Here is a 12,849-nt window from a genome sequence, read left to right on the forward strand (position 1 = left end):
CCTCAATTTAAATGTTTGTTGATGTGTCTACACTGTAATACCAACCTCAATTTAAATGTTTGTTGATGTGTCTACACTGTAATACCAACCTCAATTAAATGTTTGTTGATGTGTCTACACTGTAATACCAACCTCAATTTAAATGTCTGTTGATGTGTCTACACTGTAATACCAACCTCAATTTAAATGTTTGTTGATGTGTCTACACTGTAATACCAACCTCAATTTAAATGTTTGTTGATGTGTCTACACTGTAATACCAACCTCAATTTAAATGTCTGTTGATGTGTCTACACTGTAATACCAACCTCAATTTAAATGTCTGTTGATGTGTCTACACTGATAATACCAACCTCAATTTAAATGTTTGTTGACGTGTCTACACTGTAATACCAAACCTCAATTTAAATGTTTGTTGATGTGTCTACACTGTAATACCAACCTCAATTTAAATGTTTGTTGATGTGTCTACACTGTAATACCAACCTCAAGTTACGTGTCTGTTGATGTGTCTACACTGTAATACCAACCTCAATTTAAATGTCTGTTGATGTGTCTACACTGTAATACCAACCTCAATTTAAATGTTTGTTGATGTGTCTACACTGGTAATACCAACCTCAATTTAAATGTTTGTTGATGTGTCTACACTGTAATACCAACCTCAATTTAAATGTTTGTTGATGTGTCTACACTGTAATACCAACCTCAATTTAAATGTTTGTTGATGTGTCTACACTGTAATACCAACCTCAATTTAAATGTCTGTTGATGTGTCTACACTGTAATACCAACCTCAATTTAAATGTTTGTTGATGTGTCTACACTGTAATACCAACCTCAATTTAATGTTTGTTGATGTGTCTACACTGTAATACCAACCTCAATTTAAATGTTTGTTGATGTGTCTACACTGTAATACCAACCTCAATTTAAATGTCTGTTGATGTGTCTACACTGTAATACCAACCTCAATTTAAATGTTTGTTGATGTGTCTACACTGTAATACCAACCTCAATTTAAATGTTTGTTGATGTGTCTACACTGTAATACCAACCTCAATTTAAATGTCTGTTGATGTGTCTACACTGTAATACCAACCTCAATTTAAATGTTTGTTGATGTGTCTACTCTGTAATACCAACCTCAATTTAAATGTTTGTTGATGTGTCTACACTGTAATACCAACCTCAATTTAAATGTTTGTTGATGTGTCTACACTGATAATACCAACCTCAATTTAAATGTTTGTTGATGTGTCTACACTGTAATACCAACCTCAATTTAAATGTTTGTTGATGTGTCTACACTGTAATACCAACCTCAATTTAAATGTTTGTTGATGTGTCTACACTGTAATACCAACCTCAAGTTACGTGTCTGTTGATGTGTCTACACTGTAATACCAACCTCAATTTAAATGTTTGTTGATGTGTCTACACTGTAATACCAACCTCAATTTAAATGTTTGTTGATGTGTCTACACTTATAATACCAACCTCAAATTAAATGTCTGTTGATGTGTCTACACTGTAATACCAACCTCAATTTAAATGTTGTTGATGTGTCTACACTTATAATACAAACCTCAAATTAAATGTCTGTTGATGTGTCTACACTGTAATACCAACCTCAATTTAAATGTTTGTTGATGTGTCTACACTGTAATACCAACCTCAAGTTACGTGTCTGTTGATGTGTCTACACTGTAATACCAACCTCAATTTAAATGTCTGTTGATGTGTCTACACTGTAATACCAACCTCAATTTAAATGTTTGTTGATGTGTCTACACTGGTAATACCAACCTCAATTTAAATGTTTGTTGATGTGTCTACACTGTAATACCAACCTCAATTTAAATGTCTGTTGATGTGTCTACACTGTAATACCAACCTCAATTTAAATGTTTGTTGATGTGTCTACACTGTAATACCAACCTCAATTTAAATGTCTGTTGATGTGTCTACACTGTAATACCAACCTCAATTTAAATGTTTGTTGATGTGTCTACACTGTAATACCAACCTCAATTTAAATGTTTGTTGATGTGTCTACACTGTAATACCAACCTCAATTTAAATGTTTGTTGATGTATCTACACTGATAATACCAACCTCAATTTCAATGTTTGTTGATGTGTCTACACTGATAATACCAACCTCAATTTAAATGTTTGTTGATGTGTCTACACTGTAATACCAACCTCAATTTAAATGTTTGTTGATGTGTCTACACTGATAATACCAACCTCAATTTAAATGTTTGTTGATGTGTCCACACTGTAATACCAACCTCAATTTAAATGTTTGTTGATGTGTCTACACTGTAATACCAACCTCAATTTAAATGTTTGTTGATGTGTCTACACTGTAATACCAACCTCAATTTAAATGTCTGTTGATGTGTCTACACTGATAATACCAACCTCAATTAAATGTTTGTTGATGTGTCTACACTGTAATACCAACCTGAATTTCAATGTTTGTTGATGTGTCTACACTGTAATACCAACCTCAATTTAAATGTTTGTTGGTGTGTCTACACTGTAATACCAACCTCAATTTAAATGTCTGTTGATGTGTCTACACTGTAATACCAACCTCAATTTAAATGTTTGTTGATGTGTCTACACTGATAATACCAACCTCAATTTAAATGTTTGTTGATGTGTCTACACTGTAATACCAACCTCAATTTAAATGTTTGTTGATGTGTCTACACTGTAATACCAACCTCAATTTAAATGTTTGTTGATGTGTCTACACTGTAATACCAACCTCAATTTAAATGTTTGTTGATGTGTCTACACTGTAATACCAACCTCAATTTAAATGTTTGTTGATGTGTCTACACTGTAATACCAACCTCAATTTAAATGTTTGTTGATGTGTCTACACTGTAATACCAACCTCAATTTAAATGTTTGTTGATGTGTCTACACTGTAATACCAACCTCAAGTTACGTGTCTGTTGATGTGTCTACACTGTAATACCAACCTCAATTTAAATGTTTGTTGATGTGTCTACACTGTAATACCAACCTCAATTTAAATGTTTGTTGATGTGTCTACACTGTAATACCAACCTCAATTTAAATGTTTGTTGATGTGTCTACACTGTAATACCAACCTCAATTTAAATGTTTGTTGATGTGTCTACACTGGTAATACCAACCTCAATTTAAATGTTTGTTGATGTGTCTACACTGTAATACCAACCTCAATTTAAATGTTTGTTGATGTGTCTACACTGTAATACCAACCTCAATTTAAATGTTTGTTGATGTGTCTACACTGATAATACCAACCTCAATTTAAATGTTTGTTGATGTGTCTACACTGTAATACCAACCTCAATTTAAATGTTTGTTGATGTGTCTACACTGTAATACCAACCTCAATTTAAATGTTTGTTGATATGTCTACACTGTAATACCAACCTCAATTTAAATGTTTGTTGATGTGTCTACACTGTAATACCAGCCTCAATTTAAATGTTTGTTGATGTGTCTACACTGTAATACTTGCAACCTCAATTTAAATGTCTGTTGATGTGTGTACACTGTCAATGTTAAACAATAGCTACATTTGTATTTCTTGATCATCATCAAAGAGCCTACTCAAAATTCTGCCCTAAAGTTTCAATTCTTCATCAATTTCACGATGCTAGAAGTATTCAGCTTTAGCCTGCCAGCAGTCTTGATTCAGACTGCCATGAATACACATGTTGCAGTTACTTTGTTGCCTTTTGTCATCTAAAACACAGTATTATTGGGTGGAGGATTTGAAGTGTTGCAGATTGGTGCATTGATAGTTGGAGTTTGCCTATAGGATGACAAGGCAAATGATATCAGCCATTTTGATTAGCTAAACAATGTGTGAACCCTGCCCAATCATGGCAAGTGTCTGTTGAGTGGCGTCAATTATACCGTAACAATCAGTGGATTTCACATTGTGGTATATTCTGGTAGACATCTTGACATTTAGTCTTTTGAACTGATGGTCCATGTCTAAATGAAATAACATGTTGTGAGTTGATAACACTATAGTACTGTAATGAGGAACATATGAAAATCTTCAAGGAACACAATCCCATGCACATTTATTAACCATCATCTTTTAAAACAAACTATAGATGTATTTTCCATGGGGTTTGATTTTGCTGACTTTAGACATTTGTAAAAAATTACTTTTTTGCACTGATGTCTGTTAGAATATTGTTGTTTTCCTCAAGCCATTATGAGCTATATTTGGTTCTCCTTCTCCTAATGTCCTGTCCCCCAAAAATCAAATGGTTCTTCCCTTACAATGTAGACAATTCCAGAAGACCCAATGACACAGGCTGTTGTATTAGTGTATGGTTGGCTAGAGAAGGATTGTGAGATGTACGTGCAACGATGTTGTCATATTCCATGAGACTGAATGTGTTTCTTGGTTTAAGCCCATTTAAACCGTTGACACTTCACTTCATGATGGCCACGCAAGCTAGCATAGTTTTTATGTCAAAAAGAAAGGTAGTGCACAATAGCAAATATTACCAGGACTGAGGACAATCAAGATGAAGTAAATATATGGACTGACATTCAACTAATACACTGTCTGCATGCATGGCTATATTTATATACTTGTAAACCAATAATTGGCTCATCCACAAGAGGTATATTTATTTATGTGTGGTACCGAATCATTGAGATGCATAATATTTAACTTTGGAGTTAACTTGAGGTTCTTAGCTTTGCTCACCAGTACTAAACTTTTATCTGAATTGCAGTATTCTTCAGTTCTTCTGCAAAAGGTCATTTCTCCAAGGTCGTTTACTTTCACATAAACTGACAGAGACAATTGTACATCATCAGACATTGATTGCCTGGTCTTCTGATTTATATTACTGTTACTGTATTCTAACAGTAATGGTGATAGTGAGAAAAAATTGCCTTATTTTTAGAAAAAATAAGACTGCAAATTTAGTTTTAATAGGACAATCTTGGCTGTGATCAGATGGTATTTTTAAATTTGTAGTTTTACTCATGCATTTGACACGTTCGATTGAAAACAGATTCTCTCTCACATAGTCTATCTTTGCATCAAGTTTCATCATAGCACATTATTTTTTAAGAGAGTTCTTTACTCTGATTGAACCCCAAGTCGTGGAACTCACACTCACGATACCGGGTTGTTTTTCTACCATTGTCCTAATTTAATTTCCTCTTTCTCAGAATGTGATGATGGAACTCTCATGTTTTTCTTTGCTACAAGCTGAACATTGTAAAGACACATTTAATGAAAACACATTTACTCCATTAATTCAGGAAAAATATCCTTTATTTGCCATTCATTGAAAATTCAACTTGTAGTTTATTTGCAAGATAAATATAGGCATACTTTGCATCACATTTTGTTTTGCCAAGGCAATTCTGATCAGGGGGTTTTTATGAGTGTCTTGAAACGGGTTAAAGTGTATTGTAGCTGTCAAGATGATAAAAGAATCTGTCCTCTTGCATCAGAAATGTAACTTTGTTTTCAAATATGGCTGTCGTAGGTGGCCAAGACTAAATGAATGAATGATTGATCAATCGTTAAAGTGAAAGAAATTACCTTGAACACGAAATAAAAAAAAACAAACCTTGAACAGGAAATGTTCCAAAGTATAACTGTGTATGGTTGAGCAAAGGGATAGTGATTTTGATAAAAGATTGAAAATTTTAACCTGTCAGTATGGACAGGTACTTTAAACTACCTGTCAAGATCATTGACATGCCTCTTTGAGACTTGCAGAAATCATGGTACGGGCAAACCTGTATACCGGTATATAGATGTCATACTAAGGACTATAAAGGAAAAGTTACTATGTTAAGGTGGCCTTTCTAAAGAGGAGGGTCACCAGGACATATGGTATTATTTTTGGTGTGGATGATCTGCTGAGAGGTGAAATTTGGGAAAAGATAAAAGTAATTCAGTGTCATAAATCAATTGAAATCCTAATGAATTTCAATCCTAATGTGTACATTTGTGTCTTCAACATTTGTGTCTTCAATTAGGAAAAAAATATGAAGTCAACTTGGGCTAATGCCAGTGGCATGCAGAGTTTTCTTGTTTACAAATTTACAAACAATATTCTTGACAGCACCAAGCAATATGCTGAAGAAAGATTGAGCAGTCAAATATGGATTTGTTATGTACTGAAATTGACAGGTATTATAGTGAATGTGGTTTTCTGATTTATAGTAATGATATGAAATTAAATTCCATCACCTACAAGCATAAAGTCTGCATCTTTTTGACGCATTCACAGGGACATAGTTGAGCTCCGTGAAATGGCAACTGAGATGCATCGCAGTATAGATGTCAAACCATGGACAGTTGAAGCAGTGACTGATACCAAATTGGAGATTGATAAATCACAGTCATCTCTCAGTGGAATAGAATCTTCTGCAGATGTATCAGTACGTATAATAAATATGATCATTCTTCACTTTGAAACCTTGCATATATACCAATCGTAGCCCCATTCATGCATTGCACACAGATGTAATTTTTAGCTCATATTTGGTATGTATATAAATACCAAAAAGAGCTTGTGGTGAGTTGGTGGCGTCTGTATGTATGTATGTATGTATGTGCAGATGTATGTCCGTCACATGCAAGCTCCCAAAAAGCCACACCTACCATCACAGTATTTGGTGTACTGGTAGACCCAAGGGTTTAGATGTGACGTTGTTTAAATGAACATGTCAGTGTCTGTCAAAAATATGCAAATGAGGTAAGAAAAAGGGGAAATCCTGCAAATGTGAGGGAGTGGTGGCATTGACTGAAACAGCCCACACATCTGAGTTGGAGATTCTGTAATCTCTAACCTATTTATATGCAGTGTATACCTATTATGTGTAGGAGTGGTGGCAGTGACTGAAACAGGCTACTCCACTGACCTTGAGTCATTTCCTGTCATTGTTCATGAACTGATATATATTGGCAGACCTGCTGAAACCATGAAGGACTGTGTTGAAACATTCCTCTGCTAAGGCTGTTCCTAAAGTTGACCTCCAGTACCTAAATTTTCAAACCGTATTTACTTTTGTCATTCTTGTTTTTCTGGTTTAAATATTTCTTGATGGACCAATTCAAACCGAATATGAGCACACTGTCCTTGACGGTATTTTTCATATACAGATTACACAACCAGTGTGTTGTACAAGATCAGATCATTGTTATTGCCATATGGACAGCACTGACCTATTAATATGTATATCAGGAGGTGATAACTTCTTTGAAAGAAATGAGAAAATTGAAATTTTAAGCTAAAATTCTGGACAAGGGCTTATGAAATGTATGAAATGTCTTCATTTAGATGCCCTTTTTGGCAGACATGAGCTAATAGAAAATATACTGTTAGATGTCAGATTTCATTCTTAGTATTTAATATTTTTCTCAAACTAATGAACTAGTACAAGCTGTAGGATTTGAAAATTGATAGATATATTTTGATGCAGGTTGAAATTGTTCAAATCAAATTGATCAGATGAGTAATATGTCATTTAGCAAAATCATGAAAATAGTCTTAGTTAGTCTGAATCCTATACTAAGACAATGGGACTGAACAAGATTTGCAGAGCAACATCTTAAACATATCAGTGGCACTAGTACTATCACTGTTGAGTGTTTTAACTGCAAAGCTGTACTAGGTGCAGTAAAAAGTGAAAATTTGTCATTTCTCATTTACACATTTGTGGTATTTTCACGCATTGTTCAACTTGAAGTAGGCTGCCATAAATGGCAGTATTTTAAACACTTGAAATACATGGTCATGATTAAGAGTGTTGAACTTTCAATCTGTATGGAAGCTTCATTTCTTTTATTACCTTTTTTTTATGCATAATTGTGTCTGTGGCAACACTCTTTCTTAAAGACACAGAGGTCTGTCAGTGAGTATGAGATACACTCACTGGGTACATACCAGCTAAGCTGAGTTTATTTTCACGATTGTAGGCCAAGAGAATTCTCTAGAATTCATGGCATTTTTCTGGGTTTTCAGAATTATTTCAGGAGTGACATACTATGTATACATGCAGCTTTGCATATACTGCACCAGAAAAAGCTTTTTCAACTTTGTTGGGCCTACTACATAAAGCAGTACGTCTATTTGTGTCAGAGTTTGTCAATACATAGGGTGTATGCATGATCTTATGGATAAAATAAGTCACTTTAGAATAAACTTTTATACATGACTAATGGTTTCAGAAAAATCATTGACGCATGTAGCATTTTCTTCAATAGAAACAGCTATTTTCAAGATGTATATACATTCTGGCATACTCAAGGTAAATTCTGTCCATATTAATTGTGTTGGGAAACTTTTCGGTTCAACTGGCTTTTGAATATCTGAGATGATCACTCCATTGATGCAGTGAATAAACAGAATTTGTCATGAATGGTCAACTCCACTGTTCATTTCACATGGCTGTACATGTATAATTTATCAAATGGTCTTTTATAATAACTTCCATGCAAAGTAGGACATGATCTGGAAGAATATAAATTCTTTGAGTCCTACAATAGAACATGGTTTTGCACAAATTGCTAGATTTTGTACAAATTAATGTACTTAGTCTAGTAAAGTTCCTTAAGAACACATTAATGCCACGAATAAAAAACGTCGATAAAAAAATTCCAAATCTTCACTTCCACTTCAATCCTAGCTCACCATCATGTCAGTGTGTTGCATGTTGTGAGTTTATGATTGTTAAAAAGAAATCAATATCTATTGGTACTATGTCATGGCCACCTAACTATGGTAAAATTCAGGAAAATGACTATTTCAAAAAAGAATTAATGAAATATAATCAAATTATAATTGTGTAAAACTGCCTAGTGTCTGTGCAGGTCTGTTCTCATCTCTAATAACAATTTGTTTTGGCTAAACCATGGTGGTGAAAATGTTCCAAGTAAATTTTACAACAATAACATATTTTGGACTTCATTTTTATCAGCTTTCCCAAGTCAATAACTAGATGACTTGATGTTGTTTCTCTTCTGGCTTTTTAACTGTTCAATCAAATTCCATCCACTCACACAGCAAGTGACAATTTTCATGATCAAGGCTAAGCAGTCACTCTACATAAGATTGTCATATGTACAATCAGTGCAAGCAAGAAATTTATTCCACTTTACACAGGCAGTTCCTTCAATTAGCAACCAAGTAGTCTTATCCATACTTAGGCTGTGATTGTCATAGCAACCAAGCCATCTCATACATTATGGTGTGACAGTTGACATGTCTGGGTTGATATTAGACTGTTCTTGTCCCCAAGTCATGTTGTTTGATCTTAGACTGTTCTTGTCCCCAAGTCATGTTGTTTGATCTTAGACTGTTCTTGTCCACAAGTATGTTGTTTTTCACGTTATCGTCTTTTGGCTTGGACAGTGATGTGCTGAAGATGTTAGATGAAATATGTATTTTAGCCCTGTTACACTCCACAATAGGGTCTTATACCGGTAAACAAATGCATGCTTGAATGCATATTATGAAGTAACTGCACTAGCACAATTAATACACAATTTTTACATGTTCTGTAGCACCATCATTTGATCTTGCATCATCAGTTATTTTATTTTAGATTGTACATCCAGAGTTTGTATGTATCTATGCATCTATGTGTGTATCTATGTATCTATCTAGGTATGTATCTATGTAGAATACTTTGATATGTATGTATGTATGTATGTATGTGTGTATGTATACCGGTATGTTTGTATGTATGTATGTGTACGTACGTACGTATGTATGTATGTACGTACGTACCTATGTATGTACGTACGTACGTACGTACGTATGTATGTATGTATGTATGTATGTACGTACGTAGACTGTACTCTATGTATTTACAGCTCTATATTCACTGCGTTAGTCAATCTGCTTCATACGAACTGAAGGTTGGATTCTGTTCAAATAAATGTGATATCCCTCCAAGTTAGTATAGAGAATTAGAAAGTAGTAAAACATTCAAAACTCAAGTACATCTGGTCCAATTGCTTAGATATTATGTTTATGAAGTATGTACATGCATTTCTTGGAATACTTAACTTCTGTTTGTATAAATTGCATAAAATTTTATATTGTGTAATCTTTTTCATTTTCCTTCAAAAAATTTTTTCTAAGGTTCCTTACAATGAGTTGACCAAATTTACATGTGAATTTTTAGGCACCATTGCGTTTTTGCTTAAAGCATTTCATTTTCTGACGTATCTTTAATGTCAGATAGCTATCATATGTAGTCTGAAGATTGATTAAGGCTGGCCTCATGAGATTTTCTCTAAATGATAATGAAATTCTACATAATATTTTTTTCTGGTAAAATTTTCCAATATTTGGTCAAAACGTCAGTTTCCGTGTTAACAGCTAGTCTGATAGCTAGCTTTTAAATTTGGTTGTATGCACATTCAAGGATTTTGCCATGCTGGTTGGTATAATGGTCAGCCCCAATCAGCAATTGCCCATACCCGTAGCATTGGCAACCATGGTACAAAGATCATCACCCCTGGGCACTGAATCTGTCAATGTTTGTGACAAATGAAGCTCAAGAAATTCAGAAAAAAAATTGCACAAGGTGATGTTTGAACTGCTTGCTATGAAATTTTGTTCATATAAAAATACAGTGTATGAATCATTATAAGCAGACTGATGTAGCACGTTCAGTGTCAGGCCAAACGGCAACAGCCAGTACATTCACAAATTCATTGACTGAATGGAATTGTCATGGCTGTAATCTGTGTAAAATTGAACAAGCAGACAAACACAAAATTGTATTCTTTGTTTGAATGCTTAATCTTCAAGTACATGTTTTCAGTGAAATTACCATTACCGTACACATGCATAGGATTTTGCCAGAATTTACATGCACTCAAGTTATATATTGTAATTTGGTTAAGGTAGTCAACTGGTTTAATAATTGATTATTCAGGTCAATCAAAACAAAAAAAATCATTTGTCAATATATACAATTAAACCTTGTATTTCTGAAGTTCCCAACTTAACATGATGGTCAGCTGTTGTATCAACAATTTAACTACAAGATAATGAAGCAATGGTTGCTGAGCTCCCTGTAAAGTTGGCATTTGTCAAAAGTTGTCAAGATGCAAAAAGCAAGCAAGCAAGTGGCCATACCGGTATAGTCACAGCTAGGTGACCCTCCCTTTCCTACTGCAGTCACCGCTGACTGTAATGACTTTTACTAGTAAGGGGAGAACCATAATCTACTAGTATGTTCTACAATGATAAGAATTTCAAGGAACAGTGAGAAATGGCAAAGACGCGGCCTTAACTCAACTTATAAATCTCATCAATTTGTTTCTAAAATTTAGTTGACAGAGATAATAGAATTTATTCCATCCTCTGAGCAGCATAGAAATCTAATACCTTGCAATTTTGTCAAGGTCAGACAGTCAATGTTATGTAGGATTACACATTGGCTTCAAATGCACTGACATGTAAATTGACCTTCAAAATTAAATTAAGGTGAAAGCAGGAAGTAGTATGGTAATTCTGACGTCAAATTGGAATATTTAATAAGCTCCTAATGAGAAATAAAGGTTTCTTAGAATACATGCAAATTTTTAAATTTTTAGTTTTCCAGACAACCATGAAAAGGGAAATTTCTATAGTAATAAATTTATCATGCTTTTCTGTGGGCAAAGTAGCTCTGATATCTTGGTGTTGTAATTGGATCACATTATTTTGTCATTGTTCAGCTGGTAGCTCAGTGTTGTCCTGTGTATAAGACTTCAAATCTATTCTTGCTCAATTCCCTGCATTTCATTGTCTTCTGAGAATTAGGAGTCTGACTGCTAGCCAATGAAAACATAATACCTAATGTTTAATTAAAATAGAGGATTATGTTGTGCAGACAAGCTTTCTACCATGTCATCACTTCTGCTATTGATATGCTAACCGCAATATGAAACCATAGCCTATCATCTGTTACATCCAGTGGATGAAAGTCAATGTCTTTTGTTATCCTTAATATTGACTCTAGACTGTTAGAAAAGTCAGAACGTATTGAAAGTTATTTCAGCATGAATATCTCTTCCTGAAATTTGTGTACCAGAATGTGAAATATGAATTGAACCGTTATGGTCATGACTGTTAGACAAGTTTTGAGTTTTCGGTTCCTAAAGAAGCTCACGCTAGAAATAGCATGATATTATCAGTAATTGGCTGGTGACTTCCAGTCCTAGTATGTATTTTAACATCTTTAACAGAACTGATCAAAATCAATACAATATGCTGATCCTTTTATTTTACAAGAGATGTAAGCTACCATAATGATTCAACCAATCATGGACTTGTAGAAATACATGGCCACAAACCATCCTTTCAAATTGGAAAAATTAATTCAAGATGAAATCCACACACTGAAATCAACAGAAGATCTGTTACAATTTGCATGCCAAGGTTAGACATCATAGATGTAGACTCTCCATTACCTGAAATGTGATTTACTAGAGTTACAGGATGCAACATGGCTTTCAGTTGAGATGAATTCAAATGAAGGACTTATGTACCAGGTTGAATGCATAATGATATTAAAGTAATAACTAAATTAATTTCACTGTAAACCTTCCTGGTTGTAACCTCAATAGTACAGTGACTCTATGAGAACTTGCAATGCAATTGAGATGAACGCTTAAAATAACGGTTTTAGACTGGTGAAAGAATTAGTATTAAGAATAACAACTACAGCAATATATAGAAAATGAGTCAATGAAAACATGACTGAGATGTGAAAATACCATTTCTTTCATGAACATACTTATCATCAAGTAAAAGGCTTCGTGGAGACTTCATTATTAAGG

The 12,849-nt window shown here is 34.1% G+C and overlaps 2 protein-coding genes across 2 annotated transcripts in view; one reads left to right on the forward strand and one right to left on the reverse strand.

Annotated features, from left to right (window-relative positions):
* Positions 1–12,849, reverse strand: part of LOC139122088 (adiponectin receptor protein 1-like) — a 268,597-nt gene that overhangs the window by 71,938 nt on the left and 183,810 nt on the right. The gene's annotated exons all lie outside the window — the stretch shown is intronic.
* The window catches only part of LOC139122091 (regulator of G-protein signaling 9-binding protein-like), a 71,174-nt gene that overhangs the window by 54,060 nt on the left and 4,265 nt on the right, over positions 1–12,849 (forward strand). The window contains exon 5 of the mRNA XM_070687475.1: positions 6,296–6,446. Coding sequence (XP_070543576.1) covers positions 6,296–6,446 — 151 coding nt within the window. The remainder of the gene's footprint in view (positions 1–6,295; positions 6,447–12,849) is intronic.

This window comes from Ptychodera flava, chromosome 21 (genome assembly GCF_041260155.1).
Source record: "Ptychodera flava strain L36383 chromosome 21, AS_Pfla_20210202, whole genome shotgun sequence".
Classification (NCBI taxonomy): domain Eukaryota; kingdom Metazoa; phylum Hemichordata; class Enteropneusta; family Ptychoderidae; genus Ptychodera; species Ptychodera flava.